General features: G+C 35.5%; 1 protein-coding gene across 1 annotated transcript; it reads left to right on the top strand.

Annotated features, from left to right (window-relative positions):
- The first annotated feature begins 474 nt into the window (after positions 1 to 474).
- CYTH3 (cytohesin 3) lies at positions 475 to 25564 on the top strand. The gene is made up of 12 exons (XM_085301848.1): positions 475 to 576; positions 1242 to 1306; positions 1730 to 1796; positions 5845 to 5963; positions 8969 to 9049; positions 11046 to 11158; positions 13218 to 13366; positions 14156 to 14267; positions 20777 to 20853; positions 20943 to 21014; positions 21146 to 21300; positions 21938 to 25564. The coding sequence occupies exons 1-12, from the start codon at positions 475 to 477 to the stop codon at positions 22008 to 22010; spliced, it is 1185 nt and encodes a 394-aa protein (XP_085157974.1). The 3' UTR covers positions 22011 to 25564.
- Positions 25565 to 25908: the final 344 nt, after the last annotated feature.

Genomic DNA, 25908 nt, shown 5'->3' with positions numbered 1-25908 from the left:
AGATGTTAGTAGTATTGTACTTAAAGGCATCTGCTGCACAAAGCAAATAAAAAGGTTGATAGCTGAAAATATGCTATCGTCTGAAATCGGCACAGGATATGCATCTTTGTAATGTGTTTTATGCAACTTTGATTTTTTTCCTGAACAGATAGTCAGATGAGTGTATTTTGAGTCGTAATAAATTTACGTGAAAAATTTTGGTCTGCTATTGAAACAATTGGATTGATACTAGGCATGATTTTGGCAGTTTAACTGTAGAACCAAATCTTATAACCCGCTGTATGGTAACAAATTCCCTTAAATGGTCTGGCTTTCTTATATCTCGCTAACTTACGGTTTCTAAAGTAAAATTTCAGTAAGTTGAATATTTGTCCCCCCTCCCCCCGGAAAATAATCTCGGCTGAGAAACTTACTTTCTTAATTGACATAATCAGATTTTCTGTTACAAAGTGTGTTTGCAAATGCTGAAAGACTATGTTCTGCTGTATTTCAGTGCCTGATGACCTCTCCATAGAAGAAAGAGAAGAACTTTTAAATATTCGTCGCAGGAAAAAAGAACTGATTGATGATATCGAGGTAATTGATTTATCTGTAAAGATTCTAGAGGCCTATTTCGGTAGATTTAAGTTACAGCACACTGCAATGTTTCCCTCTACCTAGTTATGAACTACAAGTAATATTTTCAAAGAATCTAAATGGCTTAACCTAAATCTTACTCTATAAATCCTATTTATAATTAGTATTTATGTGCTTTTAAAAATGTTAATATTTGTATTTATGTAATATAGCATGTGTATATATACACATTCTTGATTTGTTTGATTACATATATACAGTAGATTTGTATACAGGATAGCAGTGAATAAGAAATCTGGGCAAAAAATAATCTTATATTGAAACTCATGAAAGAATGCGACACTGAAGGTAAGCAGTTGAATAAGTTTAAAATCTACATTCAGAACAGAGTCTAAAAGCAGCTTTTTGGAAGAGGATTCTTGATCTTGATGTGCTGACCAGGGTACATATTAGGAATTAAGATCTCTGCGTTTAAAACTGATTCAGTTGTGGTAAAATCTTTAAGCCAAAAAGTCTTAAAGAAGGTATAAGATACACTGCTTTTCTTCAGATTACTAGTAAATATTAAATCCCCCCCAGACTAATTGATCATATTCATATATGCTAGCCAATTTCAAGAAGTGCTTTAATATTGGTTAACTTATTCTGCTTCCTTCTTTTGGCAGAGATTAAAATTTGAGATAGCTGAGGTTATGACAGAAATCGATAATCTGACTAGCGTAGAAGAAAGGTAAGTAATGCTAACAATATGGGTATGCTTCAGTGAGATGTTGGAACATGTCTTTCAGGAACAGCAAATAAAAATAACTATTATATTAAACAAATGTTTGATCACCCTTTTTCAGTTTTGTTATAAGGTCTTATCCCATTCAGGAGTGTCTTTCATTTGGATAGAAAATGTATGTTGGATAGAATGTGGTACTTTCAACTGTTCTGTTGATAATGATACAGCTTTCTAAAGCTGTACTCACTTAAAATAAATTAAAATTGTGATGTATTTTTCCCCATGTAAAAACTAAATGTCTCGGTTTCGTAATAGAAATTACAAAAGTAGACAAAGTGCGAGTTAAAAGAGGTTAATCCAGAAACTGTTGTGTTATATAAGAGCAACTGATAATCTTTTTGTTTCTTCCTTCTTTTTCTCCATATGTAGCAAAGCTACACAAAGAAATAAGCAAATAGCTATGGGAAGGAAGAAATTCAACATGGATCCTAAGAAGGTAGAGTGTATCTTTTTTTTTTTTTCCTTGTCAGGTCTCAGATGCCTGTTACTAATGTGATTTGTGGCAAATACAGACTGTTTCCTTTAAGAAAACATTTCTGGTAGTGTTAAATTCGTAGGCCTCATTTGTCTGTCCTTTAACACACTAAGCAGAGGGTTAAATTAGGCACAATTTAAAGTTAAATTTAGTCATTTGCCAGTCGTGTATGCTTTTTCACTCAAGCAAGCTTTTTTTTTTGATAATGGAAAATATTTATCAATGATCAAATATGCCAGATGTTGACCAAGCTTGCAGAAAGTTTATTTGCATCTGATAGAGGTGTTCTATGTTGATATGCAAAATGTAATTATAAAAATATTTTGAAGTTTGGTAACTAGTTAGGCCATACATATGATATGACCCCTATTTTTTGTTCTTTCACCGTATCTAATGTTTTTAATTTGTTGTCACATAACTTCAGTATTTGTATATCTAAATTCTGTTTGTGAAAAATGCATGTGTGCGTATTTGCGTGCTTACATATACACTTACATGTACATACATATATACATACCTATTCCACTGAAACCCACCTGCAGGTGAGTATTTTGTTATCAATTTCAAGAAGGCTATTACACATTTGGCTGAAAGGTAAGTAGTTCACTTTCCTGCAGTAGCTTTCTTTAATTGCAATTTTACCTTTAGAATTCCATGACCTGCTCATTCTCTTGCAGACTTCCCTGTGATATATTAAAGTATTCCTTTGATATATTGAACTTTGTTTCCTAGATTTCTCCTTTAACCTCTACTTTTCCATTTTGCAGCTTTCTTGCTTTTACTGCCTTCTGTTGTCCTCATTAGGATTCCATTTTGAATTTTTGAAGGATCTTTAACAACTCTTTTAAAACTTTTTAATAAAGCTTTACTTTTCTGTGTTAGTTCTTGACGTGTTTTCTTTCCAATTTTACTRAATTCAGTTGTTTTGGTGGCTTTTCTGTAATATTCCAAGTACATTAATGTCCTCTACTTTTTTAGGGGCTATCTTCAACTTACCGTAAACATTGAAGTGTTTAGTGATACAGAACTTTTTTTAAGCCATTGACCATCTCTTTTATTTTTCTTCTCTGTTTTGGCAAATCTGACTTTGGTTCTGTTGAGGGCAGAATATCTTGAAATATCCTCATATTATGTTGTTTCTTCCAGCTCCTTTGCCTTGTGGAAGTTTGCGGTAAAATCACAGAATGATGTCGAATTCTTTCATTGCAATGTTAGCTGTTTTTTATTGGTGGGCGAATTTATTTCTATAAATAGATGTTGTGGCCACATTGCTACTGAACATAATTTAAGTGTAGTAAATAGAATAGTATTCCTTAATAACGTGTGTGAAACAGTGGTAGCCTGCAATAGCTGATGCTCTAAAGCTGGATCATGTCCTTGTTAGCAACTGCTATTTTGAATTACAGGCAGCTAAAATATATGTCCTTCTACTCTTTGAGAGAATTAACTTGAGGTCATTGCAAAAAAGACATTTTTCTTTCCTAAATGGAGAGAAGATGGTCACTCCAGTCAGGAATGTGAACAAAGTGGGGATACCAATAGGTGTATTGAMTTCCCCAAATTCTCTCCTTTAAAAACAAGTAATTCAAAAGAAATCTAACTTGCTCTTACTGGCAAGAACATGTAGAACTAATTGCTCTAAAAAAATCTATTTGAAGACCTTTAAACTTTTTGATGTCTAATGAAGAGCAATTACTCCTCCCCTCCCCCCACCCCCCYAAAAAAAAACCTTGTCAGAAGAGCTATGTTTAATGTAGTTATATGATGTAACATCATGTAACTAGTTATTTGCATTTGGATAGCTAGTGTGGAAAGGGCTATAATGACAGTCTGTAAAATGCTCTAAGGATCCCTGTGCAGGGAATGTGACAACGTGCTTGAAATTCACAGCACTAGAAGTCAGTACTGTCTGGAAATTAATCCTCTACGATAAAGAGAGGATTTAAACAACAGTAAAAATATCTAAGTTACTGTAAAAACTACAAAATTCAGGGCAGGTTTCCCTTCACTGACTCTTGGAAAATCTGTGCAGTATTTTTAATGAATATTAAATATTGCCATAAGTGTATATTTTGTGCGGGAAGTCAACCTACCACAGATATCTCCCATCTGATATCTGTCTACAGAAAGAACTTACACAGAGTCAGAAGATGGTGTAGGAGCAGAGGGGGTTTTGGCTGGCCCGTTTCACTGTTTGTTCCAGGCAGTACAGTTGTTGTCCCAGACGAACTTCCTTTTCCTCTCTATTTGCCTTGTGGTTCCTTAACATTCTAAGGAGGGGGRAAAAAARGAAAGAAAAAAAATAGTAGCTTGTAGCATGTTAAGGTGTCTGCTTCTATGCAGAGAAATTTGTTTTCCGTGATTATAGTCATTACCATCATCTTTTTCAGTAACCTGTATATAACTATTCTAGTCAAATCTGCTTACATCAAACACGAATAATATGGTCCAAGTATTAAACAAGGCAATATGTGACTGCTATTTCTGATGTTTGTTGGAAGGAAGATTCTCTGTCAGTTGATGGATCTGAGAAAACTTTTTGAATAACATGCTTTGGGGAAAAATCCATTGTCAAAAGAATTTTTTGGTACAATTATTCAGTTATGAAGGAAACTTTGAAGTGGTCATTTCTGAGGAAGGCTCAGCTATTTGTACTTCACAATAAAACTGACATTTTCTTTGCAACAAGTTCATGTCTGTTCTTTAATGACTTACAAGAGTATTAGGTTATGAGAGTCAGAATGCCAGCCTGACATTGAAATAAGCTTTCAAATGACAATTAAGTTGTTTCAAGAAAATTGCGTTCTAAWTTTTTTTTATTATTATTATTACTATTTTTAATGCTTCAAGACTGGTAGCATCACAGTTTTTCTCTGCCAAAGTAGGTCAGAAAACTTACTTTTTTTTTGTCAGGCAGATGGTAATGATTTAAAAAAACAAAAACAAACAAACAACAAAAAAACCCAGGATGAACTGACCAGAAGGATAATTACTTTTTTGTGGTTTACTGTGGGCCTTCATGTTTGCTCTGTCCAAAAATAATGAAAGTTTTCAAAGTTAGAATGAAATAAAAAATACTGCTGGCACTTTAGTGGAATCAGCAGGAATATTAACCTCTTTGTTAGGGTATAGAGTGGAGAAAAAGGAAGACATCTGTTCATGACCTGCTGAGATTTGGAATACCATCCTTTCCATCCTTTTAAAAATCTTAATACAACTTTTAGCCTCCTTTCTTTAGTGCTTTGCAGCAAGTTCTCGGGGCATCCTTAGACTATGCAAATTGCAGGGTCAGTTCTTTGTGGCAGGGCAGGATTACAGGGGCTTGATCAAACACCCTCTGCAAGAGAGGGGAGCCTCTCCTCGCTTCAGCAGCAGCTCGGTGGCAAAAGCTTGACTGGTTTCAGGGAGAGTCCTTCGTGAATAGCTCAGTTCAAGCGCAACCAGAAGTCGGTGACAATCCCAGTGCCAGCAGTAACCATCATCTCTTTAAACTGGTTGCAGTATCTTCAGCCACAACCCCTACTGCAAGTAGGGGCTTGATGTATCGGATTGCTGATGGCAAATTAAAACAGATGCTTTATTTTGTGTCATTGAAGAGTTAAGTTATTCCTGTATAGCTCTTCATTGTAAGATGTTACAGATTATGGCTCAGCACACATCTATGCAATAGAATGAACARCTTAACTTGCACATTAACTCTAAAGAGCAATGTGAAATTGTTATTCAGTTAAAATAATTTGTTATTTCTATAGTTGAGAAATTTTAATTGCCACATAATACTTCTAGCCTTATAAATGCATTATGTTTGAATCTATAAATTAGCAGTGAATATTGCTTATGTAACTGAAGACATTCTTTTCTTTTACTACTTTTTTAATTTATAGACTAATTCATAATATGCAAAATACAAGTCTGTCAATAAATTTGTGCCAGATTTCACAAGCAATATTTACATAAATGTTTGTGGAAGAAAACAACATTCCTTTTCTTTTGGAATTGCTTTTCCTAGGGAATACAGTTTCTGATAGAAAATGACCTCCTGCAGAACACTGCGGAAGACATAGCACAATTCCTGTATAAAGGAGAAGGATTGAATAAAACGGTAATCGGAGATTACCTTGGTGAAAGGTAAATAAAAATATTTAAAATCTGTTTTTGTATTTACAAAATACATCTAGGGATTCTTTTGAAAATTACCTTCCCCTTCAAAGGCTACGGGAGCTGGCTAGTACTCACAGATGTATAAAAGCTATACTGGGAAGTAAAACTACTACCCTGTTATGATAGGTTTTGTTTCTGTTTGATTGTTGTTTGTTTTAAATGGATACGTTGTTGAATAATTAATTTTTTTAATTCACTGCAACTTGCTGTTTTGAGAAAATGCATTTAAATTTGACTGTAGTGAAGAATTTAATACCAAAAGCTTCTGGAATGTCTGAGAGTTGTATTACAACATTTCCAGTAGCTCCTGATGCTCTGTCCAGACAAGGAACATTGTAACAATTGCTAAATAAACAGAGTAAAGAAATTACTTATTAAAATTGGTAGCACTGTGCCAGTGGTTTTAAGCAGGTTGTTGTGTTGTCATCTTCCCTGCACACAGATTTTTCTATAATGTTCTTGGGCAATAAGCAGGCATCTTGTAGAGCAGTCACACCGTAGCTTTATCAATTCTAGTGCAATAAATGTGCCAGTTTATTTCTGTGGCTATGCAGCTCAGGAACTGGTCTTGAAAACTGCTGTGGAAAGAGACAGAAGTGAAGMGTAAGTTGGAGTACGTGTATGTACGTGCTTGCACATGTTCAGGGTCAGATGCCAGTTGTGGAGGTTTAAAAGTTGACTCATTTAGGATCCACGCCTGTAGTGATATGTTTGGTAGCTCCCTTTTGAGGCATCCATAATTTGCTTACAGAATCAGAGCTTAATTTGTGCACAGCAATTTCCTCCTGAAATTGATATATTTAATGCAAGTTTTCACTGTAATACGTGTATTTTGAAAATATGTTTTCACTGTAAAGTTTCTCTACCATGTGTGTAGACATTTTCAGAATTTTACAGGAAGCATTGTGAAGTTTCTCTTGAATATCTGGACTAACAGAACTGTACAATTACTTACAAATAGCTATATATTAATGTTCATAATTATGAAACTGTAACAGAGCTTGTATAAAGCTGTGTCTGCTCTTTTTTGAGAGATGCATTATATCATGGTATTGTGTTCTGAAATAATTCCACTTTTTCTAGTCCTAATCCTCAAAGCCCTTTATTCATGCAGATGGAGGTCTTATCATATATCCAGTCCCACTAGAGTTGTCATAAATAGTCATGTCACTATTTATAGGTTCATATTTAAAATTCAAAAATGTTTTCCTAGTTCTTATGCATTCCAAGCTGGACAGCACTGTGCTCTTCATCCACACTCTGAAAGCGAAACTGTTGAATAGCTCCCTTTTATCAGTTCAAAAGTAAGCTGAAAATACTGGTCAACTTTCGGTAATATTGATAAGGTATACTGATAAATATGCAATTCAATGATGTATTCCTGTTTTTTTTTTTCGAGACTTAACTACAGGCAAATGTAGAGACTAGCACTGAATGGCAAATTTGATCTGGGAATTTCCTATAAATCTATCAAATGGGTGATAAAATCTTGGGAGAAGTGAGAAAATGAACATACTGATACTGTTCTGCCACAAGACAGAAGCAGCATATCCATTTTAAGGAGCAGTTGAAGTAAAGAGGGAATTTAAGATTATTTTTTGTTTTAAAAGAAGATTTGTTTTTCAGTGTATCTAGTCACTTCCATTGTTTTTGCATCACTTAACAGAAATGAAAAAACAAGCATTATTAATACAGTAACGGGAAAGCAAACAGTTTTTTTGCCTACTTTTTTCATGTTAAAATAATATGAAATAGTAAGGGGGGTGCAGCTGAAGAGAGAGGGCAGTTTAGTTTTCAGGAATGTGCGTGGATATATTTTAAATTATTTTATATTATTACAGTATATTAATACGTAGTGTTATAGCACTCTGTAAATTAGAAAAACTGAATGGCAAAATGAAACAAGAGAATACCTAGAAGAGTACAATAAATAAAGGATGAATTACATCTTATAAAAGATCAAAGAGTTCTTCAGATATGGATAATTCTTCACTTAAAAATAAGTGGCTTTCTAGACCTTTTGTGGTATTTGGGCTTCAGTCTTTGGAGCTGTGCCCAGCACAAATATTGCTATTAATTCAGTCTACATTAAAACCTAAAAAAGCAAAATTAGAATAAAAGGCTAACATTTGTTCTGAATTACTGCAGTTTTGTGCACAAGAAAACAAGATCAGTATTTGGTTTATAGTAACAAAGTACCCTTATTGAGTCCTGTGTTTAGGTTATTTTAGTAGGTTATTTCACTGCATTGAGAAATAGTCACACAACTAAATTGTGCGTTACTAAATTTGATACGAGTTATTTTTCACTTGACAGGGCTCATGTGTTTTTTCTCTAAACAGTGTGGTGACATCCTAATGAATGAATGGTTGATTTAAAAATGTTTACCTGTGGATGTTACAGGTTGGTTACACACGGTTAGTCAGTAATGCCAGAGATAATTCGTGGCGGATGTACAGCTGCCTATTTTTGGGTGGAGGCTGATACACAGCATTCTGTTTTGGTGATGTGTTTAAAGCACACCCTAAAGATTGTAAACCTTTTATGCTTATGGCAGATGTATCCATTGATGGTACAGACTAAATTCTGTCTACATCCAAGTCATTCTAGGTTCATTAATATTTAAATATTAGTTTTGCATTTAAACATCTTTGTTTCAGACAAGCATACTTTGACTCATGCTTTATATACCAATTTAAAAGATAGGTACCTGCGAGGAGGCCCCAGTCAAAGCATACTCTGATGTTAGTAAACTTTCATTATAACAATAGCAATGGCAAAAATGGGCAAAGCATTTGCATTGTCTTTNAAAAAAAGAAAGAAAGAAAGAGGAAAAAAAAAACCTCGAATGTGTGAAATTTTTCTGATGATTTGATTTGATAAGTATTATTGAGTGTTTGCTTGCTTTTTCTCAGGAAAAAAAAGGAAAATAACAAAAGACCTATGTCTATTTCCATTTCTGTCTTTTACAGAGATGAATTTAATATTAAAGTTCTTCAGGCTTTTGTTGAACTCCATGAGTTCGCCGATCTCAATCTTGTACAAGCCTTAAGGTGGGTAAATTCTTTCTTTTTCTGACCTTTATCATATTGCACGTTCATATGAGTCACTATGCTGACTTACTCATCATAAAGCTGATCTATAGCTCAGCATGATTATATGCTTTACTGTGCAAGTTAGCAGAGAAAACTGTTTTAACCTTTTCCAGTTGCTTTCACTATGCTGCCTTTGTCTGAAATAATTATTTTTCATCTTCAAAGACAACTAAAATGTAGCCGTGGCGCTTTGGTGTGCCTGCCAAATGTGGATATTTGAAGATTCATTTTATAGCTTAAGGTAGAGATACGTTAAAAACGAACAAAACCCTAAGCCAAACAAATCATTTKCTTTGCTACTCTCTCCTTTTTCCTTTCTTCCCACCTCAGTTTGTTCCTTCTAATACTAAAAAAAAAAAAAGTCTGCTCACTGTGATCAGTGACTTTGTTCAGTTGCAAAGAGGTAAACCTTGGAACAAGTGATTTCCTTCTGCTTTCTTCGTAATTTCACTCTTTTCACCCTAGAAGTTTGGTATCTTCATATGCCTTTATCCTTGCTAAGTGAAGAGTTTACTTGATTCTCTGGAAAAGCAGTATTCAGTGACCTTGACATCTCCTCTTCTCCTGGTAAAAATCCACAGCAAATCCATCAAATTCAGTAGGTTTAGAGAGTTCTGCCACTCTTATTGCCACAAGCAGCTCCCTACTGACACCAGCTAGATGGAAGTGCTCGCATGACCTGTCTCCCCAGTGCYGTGCCTTGAGACGTGGAGTCGAATGGCTTTGCTATGGTGGAGCTATGTGGTGGTGATAACTTGCACTGCCTGAGGCTTTAGCGAGGGAAGCCTCTCTCTCTGGCTCCTGAAACTCGCCTGGGATGCTTTGTGTTCCTACCTCCATTACCCACTTTAATGTTAGATTTGACTTTATTCTTCCTTAGCAGCCACTACGTTTAAATTTTTGTATTTTGGTAGCTTACCAAATTCCTGTTCTGGATTGGGACCTCRCACAAGGCAAGTAAAAGAGACAAACAAAAGATGGCCTGTGACAATTTGATAGTGTCCTGAAATGAGAACTGATGAGGACAGGAATAAATGGTGGTTCTACTGGCACCAGAAGCTTATTATTATTGGTGCAGAAGAATGGGGATCTTATTTTGCATGGCAGAGCATGTAACTGCTGTTTTGGATTCTGTTTTAATTTAGATAATTCTCTTGCTAAAAAAGAAAAGAATAAGTGATTCTAGCTTATTCTAACATTTTAGCTTTTTAGCTCCACAGTGTGCCAGAAAGCAGATTTGTTAAGACGTTTGTCCTGTATGCATTCCAGGGTACTTATATGCAGAAGTATTAACCTATGAGAGCAAAAACTTCTTTTTCTGTTTGTGTTGCTAAACAGGAACATAGATCTTCTGCATGAATTAAAAAATTACTGAAATTATATGAAGAGCTTTTCTTTTTAAGATCTGGGCACAGTTAGTGTAGGATGAACATATACTAGACAGGCAGAGTTTCTCCCAAAGCACCTTTTTATGTTTGAGGAGTTGAAGTAACAATACTGTTTTTGTCTTACTTGCTTTTATTCCCCACCTAAAATATTTTATGTAATGTTATCTTTTTACATTGTAAGTAAACTCTAGTAAAGTGTATGTTACTTTTAGTAGCTAGGAAGCCCTGGTAGCGTTGAATTGTTTGTTTCCCCGTATCGTTATCATGACAAAAATGGGATGCATACAGAAAATTGTTTTCTAATATGGAAAGAAAGAGATAGCCTCTGAATTTGAACAACCGTATTATCTTGCCTGATAGCACGCAGAGTTGCTGGCTGAGTTACTGGGCTAGCCATCTGTGCATGTTGCTTTATAATAGCTCCTGACTTGTGTGTTGAGAGATTGAGAACATATTTTTAAGACATTTTATATACATACTGCTAATAATCAGAAACAGAAATCAGTAATATATGCCTAATAAWTAAATATTGGAATGAATCTAACAATTATTCTTCCTTTCTTTAGGCAGTTTCTGTGGAGCTTCAGACTCCCAGGGGAAGCTCAAAAAATTGATCGTATGATGGAAGCTTTTGCTTCACGTTACTGTCTTTGTAACCCAGGAGTCTTTCAGTCTACAGGTCAGTCACAAAAAGTAACTGCAGTTCCTAATTCATTCTCCCTCTCTCTCTCTCTCTCTCTSTGTGTGTATTTTATTTTATTTTTTGGTGAGATTATATATCTTTTATATCTGGTGCAAGAAGAAGATGACCATTTTGGAAGTTCGGGATAAAATATATGAAATGAGAAATAAGAAATTTTTAAGAACTGAGAAAATGCAACTGTTTAATCTTACACTTTATTTTTCAGTAGGTGCAAGTTTATGTTCAGAATGCCTTCTCCGCTCCCCCCCCTTTTTTAACTTTAATATGCATCTAAGCCAATTGGTGCGTAAAAACACATCTGAGGAATATCACTGTAGATTTTTGGCAAAATTTGGAAAAGTAAGATTCTAGTGTTAGACATCTTGCTACATCCCAGCAACATGGGATATTTCTAAGGAACAGCTCCAGTGATAGCCCAAGATGATCTTGACCCTTTGACATTTTTCAGAATATTTTCTGTTATGTGTGCCTTAAGAAATGTAAAAGGAAAAGCAAATCAAAATTAATAAATGGTTGATGTTGGACAAACTGGGAAAGTTGGGAAAAGTAACCAGACAGAGGACATGAATCCCTTAAAACAGGCATGCAGACCAGCAGTATTGGCAGGGCAATCTGTAGGAAGAAGGTTTGTTTGAAGATATTTATGAAGTGCATAAACTTGGGCTCACAAGTGGAAAGAACCAATAGGTTGGGAAGTCTCTTCTGTCAATCATAAGCACTTTACATGTGATTATCTCACTATCAAATCCAGTTAATATGTTACTATAGTATATTACCTATAAAGTCATCCATTTTTTTTAATATGGACGCTATCCTTTATCTCTAGTGCTCTGTTCAGCAGTAAATTATCTCAGATAGAAATGCACCTTGGTTTTCCATTGAATTACTTGTTTTAAAATTACCCTGCATATAATGTTGTAGCATAGGATACCTTTAAGATTTCAGCTGTAAGTGAAAGTGGTGCTCTACAGTGTTTAATAATCAAATTGACACCTTTAATGTTATTAAAGCTCCTAATTCAGATGAGTAGAATTTTGTTGGTCTGCTTTGTTTATAGAATCATAGAATTGGTAAGGTCGGAAGGGACCTCTGGAGATCTAGTCCAACCCTCAAATGGGTGGCCCGTACGGGGATTGAACCCACAACCTTGGCATTATTAGCACCACGCTCTAACCAACTGAGCTAAACCTAACCCCTGTTGATCACTTTAGAGGAACAAATAGGCCAAGAAAAGGGTAACATACAGGTCTGCCACAACTGGAAAGGAGAATAGTTATTGAAAACAAAATGCTGAAGTTGCAAACACGTTTTTCCCCTACGTAGTACAGATATTTTTATCCTGCTGTCTCTTACCCAGGGTCTTGCACTTGATTTCTCCATTGTGGGAGACTCTACCAAACCATAGCAAGAGGCATGAGAAGATCTCTTTTGTCATCCTTCAGTATTAACCAGCTGGCCACCTCACGTAGGCCAAGAGGTTATGAGCCAATGTCATCTTCTATCTTTTTAAAGGCAGTTCAGATACTTTTCTGAAGTGTCTCTTCTTTCTCTGGATGATTCTGATAAAGCTGTTGCAGTGATTTGAGTAGGAGTCTAATCATCCAAGTCTATYATAGGATCTACCAGGTTTGTTACAGGATCTAGGTAGAATGTCTATGTGCAGAAAACATAAATGGCAGCTGTTTTAAATTTTGGCCAAGAACATTTCAGCATTTCAAGTAAAGTATTGATTCAGAGCAATAGCAATTATTTGAAAGAGATTCAAAAGCTTTGGGAGTTTTCTTTTTGTACTAGTTTTCCCACTGGCTTTTAATTTGGATCGTTAGATATTTCCTTCTTCTTAGACTTAAGTCTCTAGTTTAGAGGAACATTTGAGGGTTCGCTTTCATGTATCGTGTTTGGTGTTTTTTGATTATCTGTCTCTCTATCTGCCAGGGCGAGCTATGTATTTGTTTTACAGGTTTCTGCAGTACCACGGTACACAGAAGGATAAATCTTTTTTTTTTTTAATGATTCTTTTCAAATCTTATTTCAGATACATGCTATGTGCTATCGTTTGCGATCATTATGCTAAATACCAGTCTGCACAACCACAATGTAAGAGATAAACCAACAGTAGAGAGATTTATTTCTATGAATCGTGGAATTAATGAAGGTGGAGATCTTCCAGAAGAGTTGCTACGGGTAAGTTGGATTGTGGAAGAAAAGGTATTGCTTGATACTTGCAGTGGGAAAGTTAGAAACATATAAAACAGTTCTCAGACTGATTTGTCAAAGGAAGTAAGAAGATCATTTTCTAGCATGTATAATGATCTGAATAATTGAAAGAAGCACTTGCAGCTTCTTTGATTTAATTCTCTCCTTATTCACTGCTCTTACACTGAGCAGAGTCTATGTATCTCTTAGTTTTGCTTATGGCAAAATTCTCATGAAACTGGCTTCTTATGAAAAAAAAAATAGTATTTCTGGGTAAGTCAGAGAAAGCAGGAAAAATAGTAGAAATTATTGTGTGTCATTATTACGTTTCTTTCTCTTCCATGAATTTGTGGAAGTTTTTCTCTGGTCCCTTGAAATATCAGTAAAAATATCTCTATATAAGATATTTATCTATAACACTGTGATAGTTTCAAGTATTTTCCAAGAACCTAGATTCATTTGACAACACTTATACTAATTGAGACCTGTGCGAGAAGCTGAAACCTTTGAAGTATTGAACACCAGACTTGGAGAAAGATAAGTCTTTGAGAAGTGCATGTAAAAACTGTAAAGAGACATTTGTTTATAGATAAAATAATTTGAAAATAAACTTACTCAAAATAGTAAACAGTTACTGCAAAGAGATGGTCGAAAATTTTATCGACAATATTTCCAAAGCTTTTTACATAAGCCGTCTGAGAAGCAGTAGGATATCCAGGATGCATTGCTGATAGACACTTATTAATGAGGTCTTTTTCCTCTTTTTTATTCTTCTAGAATTTATATGAAAGTATTAAGAATGAGCCGTTTAAAATTCCAGAAGATGATGGAAATGATCTAACGCATACATTTTTTAATCCAGATAGAGAAGGTTGGCTGCTGAAATTAGGTTAGTTACAAGGGCAGTTTTGCTGCTGTATGTTTTGTTCATTTGTGGCATGTATGCTGCTTCCCTGTCTGACTGCTTTCTTGTAAATCTATTAGGATTAACCTTGTAATTTATATTTTAAAATGTACAAACTAATAATAAGTAATTTCTTTCACAACTGTAGGTTGTTGCTTCTTATGTTACATCTCTAAATTAGCGATCTTGTTACAAACTTTGGAGTGGAGTTTTATTTCTGATACTTGAGAAATGAATACTCAGCAACAGAAAGGAAACTCCTTGTGGTATTTACCACATGCCATGGCTGATAAATAACAACTAAGGCTCTGTAAAGTCATTTCAGAAAACTGTATGATATTTCAACACAGTTTTCTGTATACAAAAAAAGGATTTCTGTTCAAGTAGTTATTTTTGTATGTCTTTATTTTTCCATATTATTTGTGAGTTTCTCTTGGTTTGGTTTTGGCTATGATTTTTTAATGAGTGGTTTAAATGTGCCTTCTTGTTTTCCTTATGGCCTATGACCTATCACCTTTCTGTTCTGTGACTGGCTGTCTCTGCTTATTCTGCGTTAGGAGGTACGTATCTGATTGCTTTCCAGTCCCCCCTTGTTCTGTTACTCATTCTTTTATTTTCTTCCTCCTTCCTCCTGTTTTCTTTTTCTTTGCTTTTTTTATTTTTTTTCGAATCAAATTTATTTGATGTAGCATTTTACTTTTTCACTCAGTGTCACTAACAGTATCATYGGTGGTACCATGTCTACAAAAGACTGGCCTGTCACACACTAACTCACATGCAAGTGTTTTCTGAAGAAGAACAAAATGTTTACTGCTAGAGCAGAAAAATAAAGGTGATTTGTCAACATGATTTTCACATTCGTTGAAAAACATAACAAGGGGAGAGTAATTTCTGCTAAAACAGTTGTCTTATTCTTGCAATGATGTTCCAGAGCATATTTTGATACTTGTACATAAAATCTGTTAGAAAGTTGAAAGACTGATTACAGTTGAACTATGCATATATAAAAGTCACTCTTTTTCTTGTTTTCCTTTTTAAAATATGTATTTAGCTTATTTTAGTAGAATTTAAAACGAGCACCAAGTTTAGGGTTGCTGGAACTTCTGGTATTTACAGCCTTCTGGCACTGCAAGATACTAGATACTCTACCTTCATTTACGTAAAGACTCCTTTACAGTTGGCGGGCTTTGTGTACCATATAAAACAGTCTCTGAAATTTTATAATAACCTTTGTTTTTCAAAGAAGTAAACCTCTTCTATATGTAACACCAGTACACGCTCCATTAGAGCCACTTGCTGGCAGCTTCAATGTGTAACCGCGTTGTAAAGTAGCGGGAACTTTGCCCTTCCTCTCTGGCACATGAGGTCAATAAAAACGATCTTTCATCGCATATGGTGTAAAGGAGACGTTGCACTGAAAACCCAGCAGTAAAAGCACATGTGAAAGTACATGGTGTTGCGCACGAAACTCCCGCAAGATAAGGGGTATCGCGATGAGGAAGTGCAACGCTCCAGAATCCTCCTGTGAATCAGGCTGCAACTATGTGAAGCTGCTCTGCCTTGAGGACTGAGTATTCCTAGTAGACACAGACTGGCACAGACAAATATGTTTTGCTAGTTCAGATGCAGTGACCAGAAATAAACCTGGTGGTATTTTTTTTTCCCTCTCCCTTGAGTTTCCTAGTTGCTAGGAGGCTTAAGCTGTGTATCAGTATGTTAGAGAGTTCTGTCTCAATCCATGTTGTTCTCAGCATACAACTCTTCTGTTGGGAAACAATTACTCTGACATCGGCAGGGTTTTCTTTAGGTTCAGGAAGGTGTGGATATTAAAAGTTCCAGTATCGTTGAAAAGCTAAGGAGTTTCTACTCCTGCGTAAGAGTTTAAGGGATCAGTTGTGTTAAATCTTACTTGAATGCTGAAATAGAAAGTTATGCTGAAATGCTGAAATAGAAGTAGACTCGTGGGTACAAAAGGCTTGCTTTTGTGAAGTTTGCTGCTTTGAATCATTCAGAGGTGACTTCATGCAAGTCAGACCTGCAAAGCCCGAGTGCCAAAACTGGCAACGATRTGAAAATTCTGATTTTATCTATCTAGATATATTGAATGCATTTATATAGATGTCTTTGACTTTATGTTGGAATACTGAATTAACATTCGGTATTACATCTTTTAAAGCATGGTATAATGAAAATGAATGCTGTAAGTTTTTTTTTTTTAAAAAAGCTGCTTACAGCTAATGAATCTTCATATACATTGACGTTATTAGCTATTTATTAGCTACATTTTGACTAATATTTATTCGTATTGAATATTATAATTATTCGTATTGTTGGTACCGTAACATTTCCTACCAACCACCTTAAGGCCTGAAGTTTTGGACTAAGTACTTCATGTCCTAATGCCCCAGAAGCAATTATTCTGCAGAAGGAGGCATTTCCTTGTCTGAAACAGCTTCTCTTGGCAAGTGCTTTGGTTTGTGTGATACTTCCTTCTAGTTAGAGGAGACACTGTGACACTATTCTACTGAACTGGAGAGGAAATGATTCAAGTTAGACAAACGATTGTGTTAGTTGTTTTCTGCAGTCAGATGGTCCTCTGAGCTTGGAGGTTTGCTTCCAGGCTTCTTCCCTCAGTGGTGCTTATTCCGGGGCATCGGCCCTTGAGGGCGGAATTTCTTCTCCCTAACGAGGGACAAAAGAACAGTGGTCAATGACTGGGAACCTGACCTGTGCTTTCCTGTGCCTGTCTAGGTCTCTTGGTAGCTGATGTTGTTTTAGCTTGAAACAGTTAATGTTGCAGTTCAGACGAACTACTTTTGTAAAGAAACCTGAACTTTGATCTGATTATCCATGCTAACTGCACGTGTGTAGTTTCTGAGTCGTTCCACCCAGTGGTATCTAAAGGGACTGAGAAGACAAAGTATTCTTGATGCATCTCCTTATTTTTTTTCCTGTTATTCTAAAAATTTACTACAAACAYGCTGAAGATTTGGGTAGGATTGTCTACCTTTTGGTTCCTAGCTGCCTTGCTATTTTTAAGATCCTTTTTACCCAAGTACTTTCCAGTTCTTTTTTTTTCCCCTTTAAAAAGGTTTTATTTTACTTTGTTCTCTAGTTGGTACTTTGTCGAGAGTTGGGAAAAAAATCTTATAACTGRGCTACATAGGTGAGGAGGATTTATGTTGCTCTTTCTGTTTTTCCTTTTTCTGACTTTTCATTATAGTTTCTTTGTATTTCCGTCTACCAGTGTTCTGCTTCTTTAGTTTTTTGAGCTGTCCTTTCGTTTTAATTAATTAGCTGAATTATGAGAAGTACATCATGTACATTTCTCCATTTCTGTAAATGCTTATGGGTTCATATTCTGACTTTTCCTGATCWTCTTACAATAACTTAATTACTTTAAATTTGTAATGTTTAAAAGACTGACACCTGGACTAGGATATGGAGCCCAGTTCCAAACCCCTTTGATCCTACAGCGTTCTTGGCTGAGGGAAAGAATGTGTTGCTATTTCTGGATCTTACCTATTAATCTTAAGTGCTGTGTTTTTGGCCCGCAAAGTCTTGTCAGCCCGTTTGTTGGTTTGTAACCCACTGTCGAGGCATATTAAGTGTGCGTTACGTGGTAGGTGCTGTTGACCCCTGCAAGCTTGCTGAGCCCAGAACTCCTTTTAAGCTTTGTTAGAGGTTTCTGTGCTGTTGACAGCTGCAACTAAGTAGTGTGTGTGCTCAAGTGGGACTGTAGAGACTTATGTATGAGTAAACTCCTTGTCATGCCAAAAAACCCCCCACCCTAGCTCACTGCCCCCCCCCCCCAATAAGAGTAATTCACAGCTTGGTGGAGCAGGGACTGGAACGTCTATCTCCATAACTCCTGTATATGCCGTAACCCTGCAAGTTACTGGCTGTTTTGGGTAGAAGAGAGCAGGGAGAGGGATGTCATCAGAGATGCTTACCCTTTTTTCTGGCTTCATCTTCAAACCTATCCTGGAGCTAGGAGATATTTCACGACAAAAGCTTCATCAAAACTGCAGCGTGATTACGAAAAGGTTTTGAGTGTGAGAAATATTCTGCTCTTCAAAGAGAGGATGTTACCAGAAAAATTTCAACAAATTCTACTATTATTTTCTATTTGGTGTTTCATACTGTTCTGGAAGTTATGCATTTAAGTCCATTGTTTTTTGTCTTAAATTAGAAGCAAGCCTCTTTTTTTTTTTTTTTTAAGAAAAAAAGTATCATTTTTACCTTTTTTTTATTGTATTTTGCCATGATATAATGATTTATGAAATATTTATTTGTTCAATTTAAGCTTCCTTTGCAATAGGAACCACTTTAGCTATTTGTTTTTTAATAAACCTTAATATTTTTCTGCCCATWTTGCTATATCCTCTCTCTTGCTGAGCTGTCTAGAACTGGACAAGCCATGAAATTTGACGTTGTTTGATGTTACTGGTTAGCCTTTAAAACAAACATACAAACAGAAAACCTTATAGGGCAGACCACGATTTAAAATCATGGCAATGAGTATTGCATTATATGAAAAATATGTCGCATTATGGTAATAGGAAGGTAGAGCTGCCCTGGCATTCATCTTGACTTGGCTGCTGCCTATTTGTTGATCCAGAAGTGAGTCAAGCTAAAGTTTGTTGGCTTTTCTATTCCTAGCCCAGTCCCTTCCCTGTTAACTGAACCAGCTTTCAGTCAACTTTGTGGGAATTTTTCTTGTGACTTTTGTGCAAATTTGAATATTTCTACAATGTTTCTACAATGCAGATTTGAATGTTTCTACAATGAATGTTTCTACGTACAATGCTATATTACTGTCTGTCACAGTGTTTACACTAAAACGCCACCGGTTCTTCCCTCACTGTTTGCAATTCACTCAACCCTTCATTCTGTCATRGCTTCTGCATCTTGCACTACTTTGCCTTCTCCTTTTACTTCACCACTCCTGCTTGCACAGTAAATTTTTTCTTAAGATGAGTGTGTGCGTAGTGGAAGTGTAAAATTTGAGTACTGTGAACATGTATGTTAGCACTGTGTTATCATGTAGATCATAAAACCAAACTAAAGGAAGATACAACATGCAAAAGGACTTGGTCTATAATGCAAACATATAGTGGTCCAATGTCAAAAAACTCATGATATTCTGATAATTGTTCTTTAACTTGATATGGTTTGGACTTCTGTATTAAACAAAACCTCAGCTATCTCAAGTAAAGCAGAAAGATTAAAAAAAAAAAACTGTGATTATGTTTTAGATTTGGTTATGTGACTTCAATTTGGAGGTCTTGTGTATATTAATGCACTCCTTTTAAGCAAGTGTATTCAGTAACAATCAAGTCTTTTGAGACGTTGGTTTAATGGGATCAAATCACTGCTGAATGGATGATGCACAGGTGGTGACCTAGTCCTGAAATCATGCGGCTGTTGTGGAACTAAGGCCATATATTAATAACATAGGAATTCTTTATCTACAATTGTCTTTCCATCTTTCCTGGGAATGAATTTTAGAAAAGAATGTAATTGTGAAAAGTTAGAGACACTCTAGTGCACGGCAGAACAGTAGCTAAAAGGGCTGAGGCGATAATGAACGTTTCTAAAAGGAACAGTTTCCTCTAGCGTGACCTTAACAGTAGTAAGAAAGGAGACTCTGTGGTTTTTCTGTTTTCTAAACTGTTAACACAGGAAAAACTGGCATTTTTGGACCAGCAGATATTTCTGTTCTCAGATGTACTCAGTGATAGATTACCCCATAAAGAGAAAATGTTTAAATAATACTAAATTATGAAAAATGATGCATTTTGGTTTAGGGATTTCTAATTTGCTCTTAGCTGATGAGGTATCAGAGTTGTTCTGCTTGCAAGTAATAATGTAGTAATAATTAAGTACCTTATGCACTTGGCCTTATATCTGAAGTTAGAGATAAGTTCTTAATGACACGTATGGTTACCAGTGCAATGACAGGAAGGTCATAAAATGCCTTTAATCATATTGATGGATCATTTCCTTGTACCGGACAGACTGTGGACAGGGTTGGTCCTGCTGCTGGGACCTAATTAACAGTTTTGATGGTGATCAACCTCCCTTTCCCATAGCAGCACTAATTCTGCATTGCTGGTGGCTATGTAAATACTAGTATTTTGATGCAGTGAAGAGATGAGACTGCTTAAACACAGGGAACAGATCTGACTTTAAAAACTGTTGTGTTCATGTAAACTGGTAAGAGAGAAGACATTTATAGTTTCAGAACATAAAACTCTCGTGGTTGGTCAGCAACACCGTAGCATAGTTAATGTTGTCTCAGGAGTTTGATTTTAGTATGAGAAGAGTTACAGGAACATATTCTTAAAATCTCARCTCATCTGTGCCTGATCCATCTGCAATTCAGTTCTTAAGCCGTATTTTGATAAAACAGCACAGCTACATTACATTCTTGCCCGTCTTTGAAGCCTTGACAGCAACACACATAACTAATCAATACCTTTTAATTATAGGGGGAAGAGTGAAAACGTGGAAACGAAGATGGTTTATTCTGACTGATAATTGCCTGTATTATTTTGAATACACAACAGTGAGTATATATGGCAGTGAACTCGAGTGTAATCAAGGATTTTAAGTGGCTATTAATGTGATTTTAAAAAAATATCTTTTAATTTTTAGGACAAAGAACCTAGAGGAATTATTCCTTTGGAAAATCTTAGTATAAGAGAAGTTGAAGACCCTCGAAAACCAGTAAGATCATAGAATCGTATTAATCATAATTTTTTTTTAATTTAATAAGTAACCATATGGAAATTAGATTTAGTGTTGAATGAAAATATTTGTCAGTGTTTTTGATTCATTTCTTAATTTCTACCCTCCAGAACTGCTTTGAGCTCTATAACCCCAGTCATAAAGGTCAAGTAATTAAAGCCTGTAAAACTGAAGCTGATGGCAGAGTGGTAGAAGGCAACCATGTAGTATATAGGATATCTGCTCCAACCCCAGAAGAAAAGGARGAGTGGATTAAATCTATCAAGTGAGTTCAGAGTCTTAAATGTCTTTGAAAATGAAGTGTAAACTCCTTTCTGAATAAGACATCAAGAAAACTTGTGTTGTAGCTTATTTGAACAATTTTGGTGTGGCAGTGTGCTATTCTTAGGATTAATGACGAGCTGTACAGGGCTGTTGGATCAAGATTTAATAAATCACTTGTTAGTCTCTGGTCCTAAAGAAATAGTGCTACTGACTCGAATGAAGAGAATGTGGAGGGTCCTTCCCCCCGCCCCCCAAAATATAAAGCTTTGTGTGAATCACCTTTWATGTTATTAGATTATTTAATACTTAATTATTAACTTCAGTGATACTTATCTTTAGTATGTTTTTAGTGCATCTTTGAGCTTTCACAGCTTGACTTTATTTTGTTAGTTATGTAAGGGCAAACCTACACTTAAAGGTATAAATAATGTTCAAGGTGAATATACGGAACTGTTACAAATCACAGCTGAGCAACTATTATGTTTAGTTAAAGAAATGCTTCTGATGCTTATAGCTCAACAATCCATTACCCTATTAAAAGTTTGGAGTCATCCAGAAGGAAAAGAGAACAAAATGGTTCTAGTTTTCAAAACCAGATGTTTGTTAAGCAAACTAATGACTCCTTTTCTCTCTTCTAGAGCAAGTATCAGCAGAGATCCCTTCTATGATATGTTGGCCACAAGGAAACGAAGAATTGCAAACAAGAAATAGAACTTGGTCAGCGATTTGTATAGCTGCATCAGCCTAAAAATGAGTATACAGTTGAGTGATAAAAAAAGTAAAGTAAAAATTGGATAAACTAAACTACAATTATTGTAAATTGTATATATACACGCTTTACTACAACATAAAATCTTGGCAAGACCTTCCAGGATAAATAGTTCTTGGTATATACTTTGAAGTAAGCTTCAAATCCCAGAGGATGATTTTGTTGAGACTTAATTCAATTGAAAACGTGGAAGCCTTGCTTTCACTTATATTAGTTGCAGCTCCACTGTACTTGGGTTGCAGAAAAGTGAAGAAATTTCAGGCTAACAGTACAATATCTTATACCTGTTCCTTGAGCACGTTGCCTATAAAGGAGAAGTGATTATAAATTACAAGTACTTTTATCTCTCACTAAAATGCAGCACTAACAAATGAGTACAGCGTGAACTAGCACTTAATCTTTCTGTAAGCAAAAACCCCAAAATATTAATACAAACTTACAAATCTTGTGTGTTTTGCAGTAAATGAACAGCTGAGTGAAGCTCTCGCTTAGCATTCTCTCTCCTGTTTTATATGGAAATAGCTTTTCTTCTTCAGAAATGCAACTCAGTGGTAAACTGGCAGCTACATCATTAACTAGTTATGCCAAAGGCTTTGGTTAATACGCACTGAAAAAACGCAGCACCCAACAGCAAAGGTTTGAGACTGTAGACGTGACAGTGAATACAGATGTGGTTTAATACTTGCCAGTAGGCTAAAACTCATTCCTCTCTGCTCATACACTCACAATAAGCAGTGAGATTTAATGACTAGTTTAATGTGCTTTTTATATAATAACATCCTCCTTATTTTTTAGGTATGTTATAGTTTAATTAACATTAAGTTGCAATTAAAGGAATAAGATGACAGGGCTGACATTGATTATAAGAGTCTAGGTTTTGCATGTGAAAACATCCCCAAAAATTCGTATGCATTTAACTTTTTAAAAGTGGGGTGAAGAAGGTGTGATCTTTCTCTAAAATACAGTTCTAGTTAAGCAAGCAGGATTCGTTCCTTTACTTGATAACAAACTTTGGACATATGGAAAGGTTCACTATTTTCATTATATTCTTAAAGGCGATTTTTCAGATCTGTGCTTCAGTAGTTGAAATTGAAAAACTGAATGGACATCCTTATTTTTACTCTTAAGAACGAAGTTTTATACAATTACCCGGTGCAACTATACTTTCCCCCTGCCATTCTCTGTTGTAAATTGTTGGATGTCTTTCTGTGGTCCTACTCTAACAGTCTTTCAGTAACACATGTAAGCTACTGTTGTGACAGATTTTACTGCAACACTTTTCTATTAATAGTGCACGTAAATACTTCTACTATTAAGGTGACACCTCTCTCCAGTGCCGCCCCCCACCCCAATTCCACAGTAGGGGCAGAAGTGTTTTTGGACCCTACTACTTCTGTTAGTACTCCATTTTCCAGAAACTGGTTGAACCTGAGCCGGGCCTACTGTGCCAGTGAATGCTTCGGAGACCTGATACTCTGTCAAAGTGATTTTACTTCTCGGTTACGGATGCATCTCTGAATAYGTTTTAGGGAATTGTGCTGCAGTGACAAAAATACAGATTTATTAATTTAATCTATTTTACATCTTATTTTATTTTTAAGGGAAAGTCTGTTTCATGATTCCGGTCTTATTAATTTGCTTTATTCTGCATGAGATACCAGCCTGTGAATGTTCTGTTTTATTATGTGTTTCTCAAGAGGCTGAAAGAATGGAGTAAACTTTTTTGCACTATAAATTTCCTCCAGCATGTGTGGAACTGTAGTTGACTCAGATAAAAAGTTTGGATCAGAATGTTTTTAAGGAACAAAATTCAAGCAAAGGGGTTAGAACCCTTTGATAAACAGTATGGGGAAGCTGTTGCTTAATGGAACCTATTTAAACTCTTTGTAGACACTAGTTAAGTTGTATGTCCCATGTTTGCAGAGCAGCCTGATTATACAGCTGCCAACATAATAACTTGTTTTGATTCTTCTCTTCTGCAACTTTTTAAAGTTTTGATTTCAAGCAAAACATCCATCAGTTTTAGCCTTGACAAATAGGTTTGTAATGCAAGTAGCGATAAACCAGAATCGGTGGTACTAAAGAGTGTAAAGCTGAAATGCAGCACTTAAAGTATTTCTGGAGAAATGTGAGATTACGAAAGCATTAATAAGCCATGAAGCACTTTTGTATCCATTCTTATCTTCTGAAATATCACCTTCAAGAAAATCTATTTATTTAACCAGATGAGAATGTCTATCTATAAGCATGAAGAAAATGCCTTGAGAGTTCACTTACTATGTTTAGTTTGAAGTTTTTATATCCTGCAGAAATAATACTTAGAGTAACATGTAACTGAGGATATTATAGCAGGAAATATATTATTTCTTAGCATTAAAAAGCGCCATCTTGAACAGCTATTTGTGGTGCTCAACGTATCTATTTAATTTACTACCAAAGCTAATGGAATAGCGTTCTTGTGTGTGATAATATTTGATTTCAGATGTTCTTGTAACAGTATTAACAGGGAATGAAAATGGCCCAAAATTTCCACTGGCCAYGAGGCCAGTAAAACGAAGTGGCTTGTGAAAATTTTGGCCAAATCAGGTACTATCCGTGAGGGTAAAACAAAAAAATCTCTCAACTCTTTTTTGTTTATTTGTTAGTGGGCTTAAAGTCCAGGTGTGGTTACTAGGAGTAGCTGCCCTGTGGCCTAAAGCAATATCTGTTACAGTTTGGCCATGCTGAGGAAAAGTCATCTGGCGACAACAGACTTCTCCCGCCCTGTTGCACTGAAAAATTTGTCTAGTTCTTCAGCTCTGTAAATTTTGCCTTTTAACACTACAGGGGCCAGCAAGAGCCGCCACTACTTCTGCCACGTGTATGGCTTCCCATTTGGCCGCTAACTTCAGTCACGCTGCCAGTGCAATCTAGGGAGAAAACTGTACGTAATACTTAAGCTCAGCTGGACTGACTTAAACTTTACAACATTCTGACAAAATAAGCTCTACATCACTTAACATTTTGAACAGTTTTAAACTGGTACAAAACTGAACCTTTATAAACTGAGCAGCATTTATAATGCTTCGTATATAAAAACAATGCATATTTTTAAAAATTTAATACATATCTATGTAGATATGCTTGCTGGAAAAGCTAGGTCTGTTGTAGACCAAATGCTACAAATTAAGACTTGTGGCTTACCAGTTTCATTTCTATATTTTCTTGGAAAATGTTTCTAGTTATTAGAGTTTAAATATAAAATGTAAATAAATACTGTACAGATCTGTATTGATATGAGTATTACTTGGTGTACACAAGTGGTTTGCATGACACATTCTGTATCAATCATTGTTAAAAATGTGATGTTCTATGTAAATCGACTGCAATATTAATGTTTTCATTTATCATTAAGATATGTTGCTTAAATCTGGAGATTTTCTCAGAAATAAAGTATGAAACTATACTATTGCATAGCTTGTCTTTTACCAGAATAAATGTGAGTTAACTGCTCTAATTTCTGTAGAGATTTGGAATCAGTTTTACAGTATTGATAACTACTCTTTTACGTAAAAGAGTAGTTACTAGTAAAAATTTTACTTTGTAACTACTAGTAACACCTTACTTAGTAACTACTAGTAGTACTAGTTTACTTAGTAACTAGTAGTTACTAAGTAAAAATTTCCCTAATTTCCCTACATCTAAGCACAGTAACTCAAATTACCAGGTTAAAGAGGAAAACCTTCAACTCCAGACCAGGCTGTTTCACTGAAGTCTGCTACCGCTGCGAGTGTCTACTTGCAGCTTTTTACTCCATTAAGAACGGTTGTCCCTTAAGAACCACCCTAAACAGAGCAAATA

This window comes from Rhea americana, unplaced genomic scaffold, assembly GCF_003343005.1.
Source record: "Rhea americana isolate MKP2758 unplaced genomic scaffold, rheAme1 scaffold_10, whole genome shotgun sequence".
In the NCBI taxonomy this organism is placed as follows: domain Eukaryota; kingdom Metazoa; phylum Chordata; class Aves; order Rheiformes; family Rheidae; genus Rhea; species Rhea americana.
This window is presented reverse-complemented; position numbering and strand designations above follow the sequence as displayed.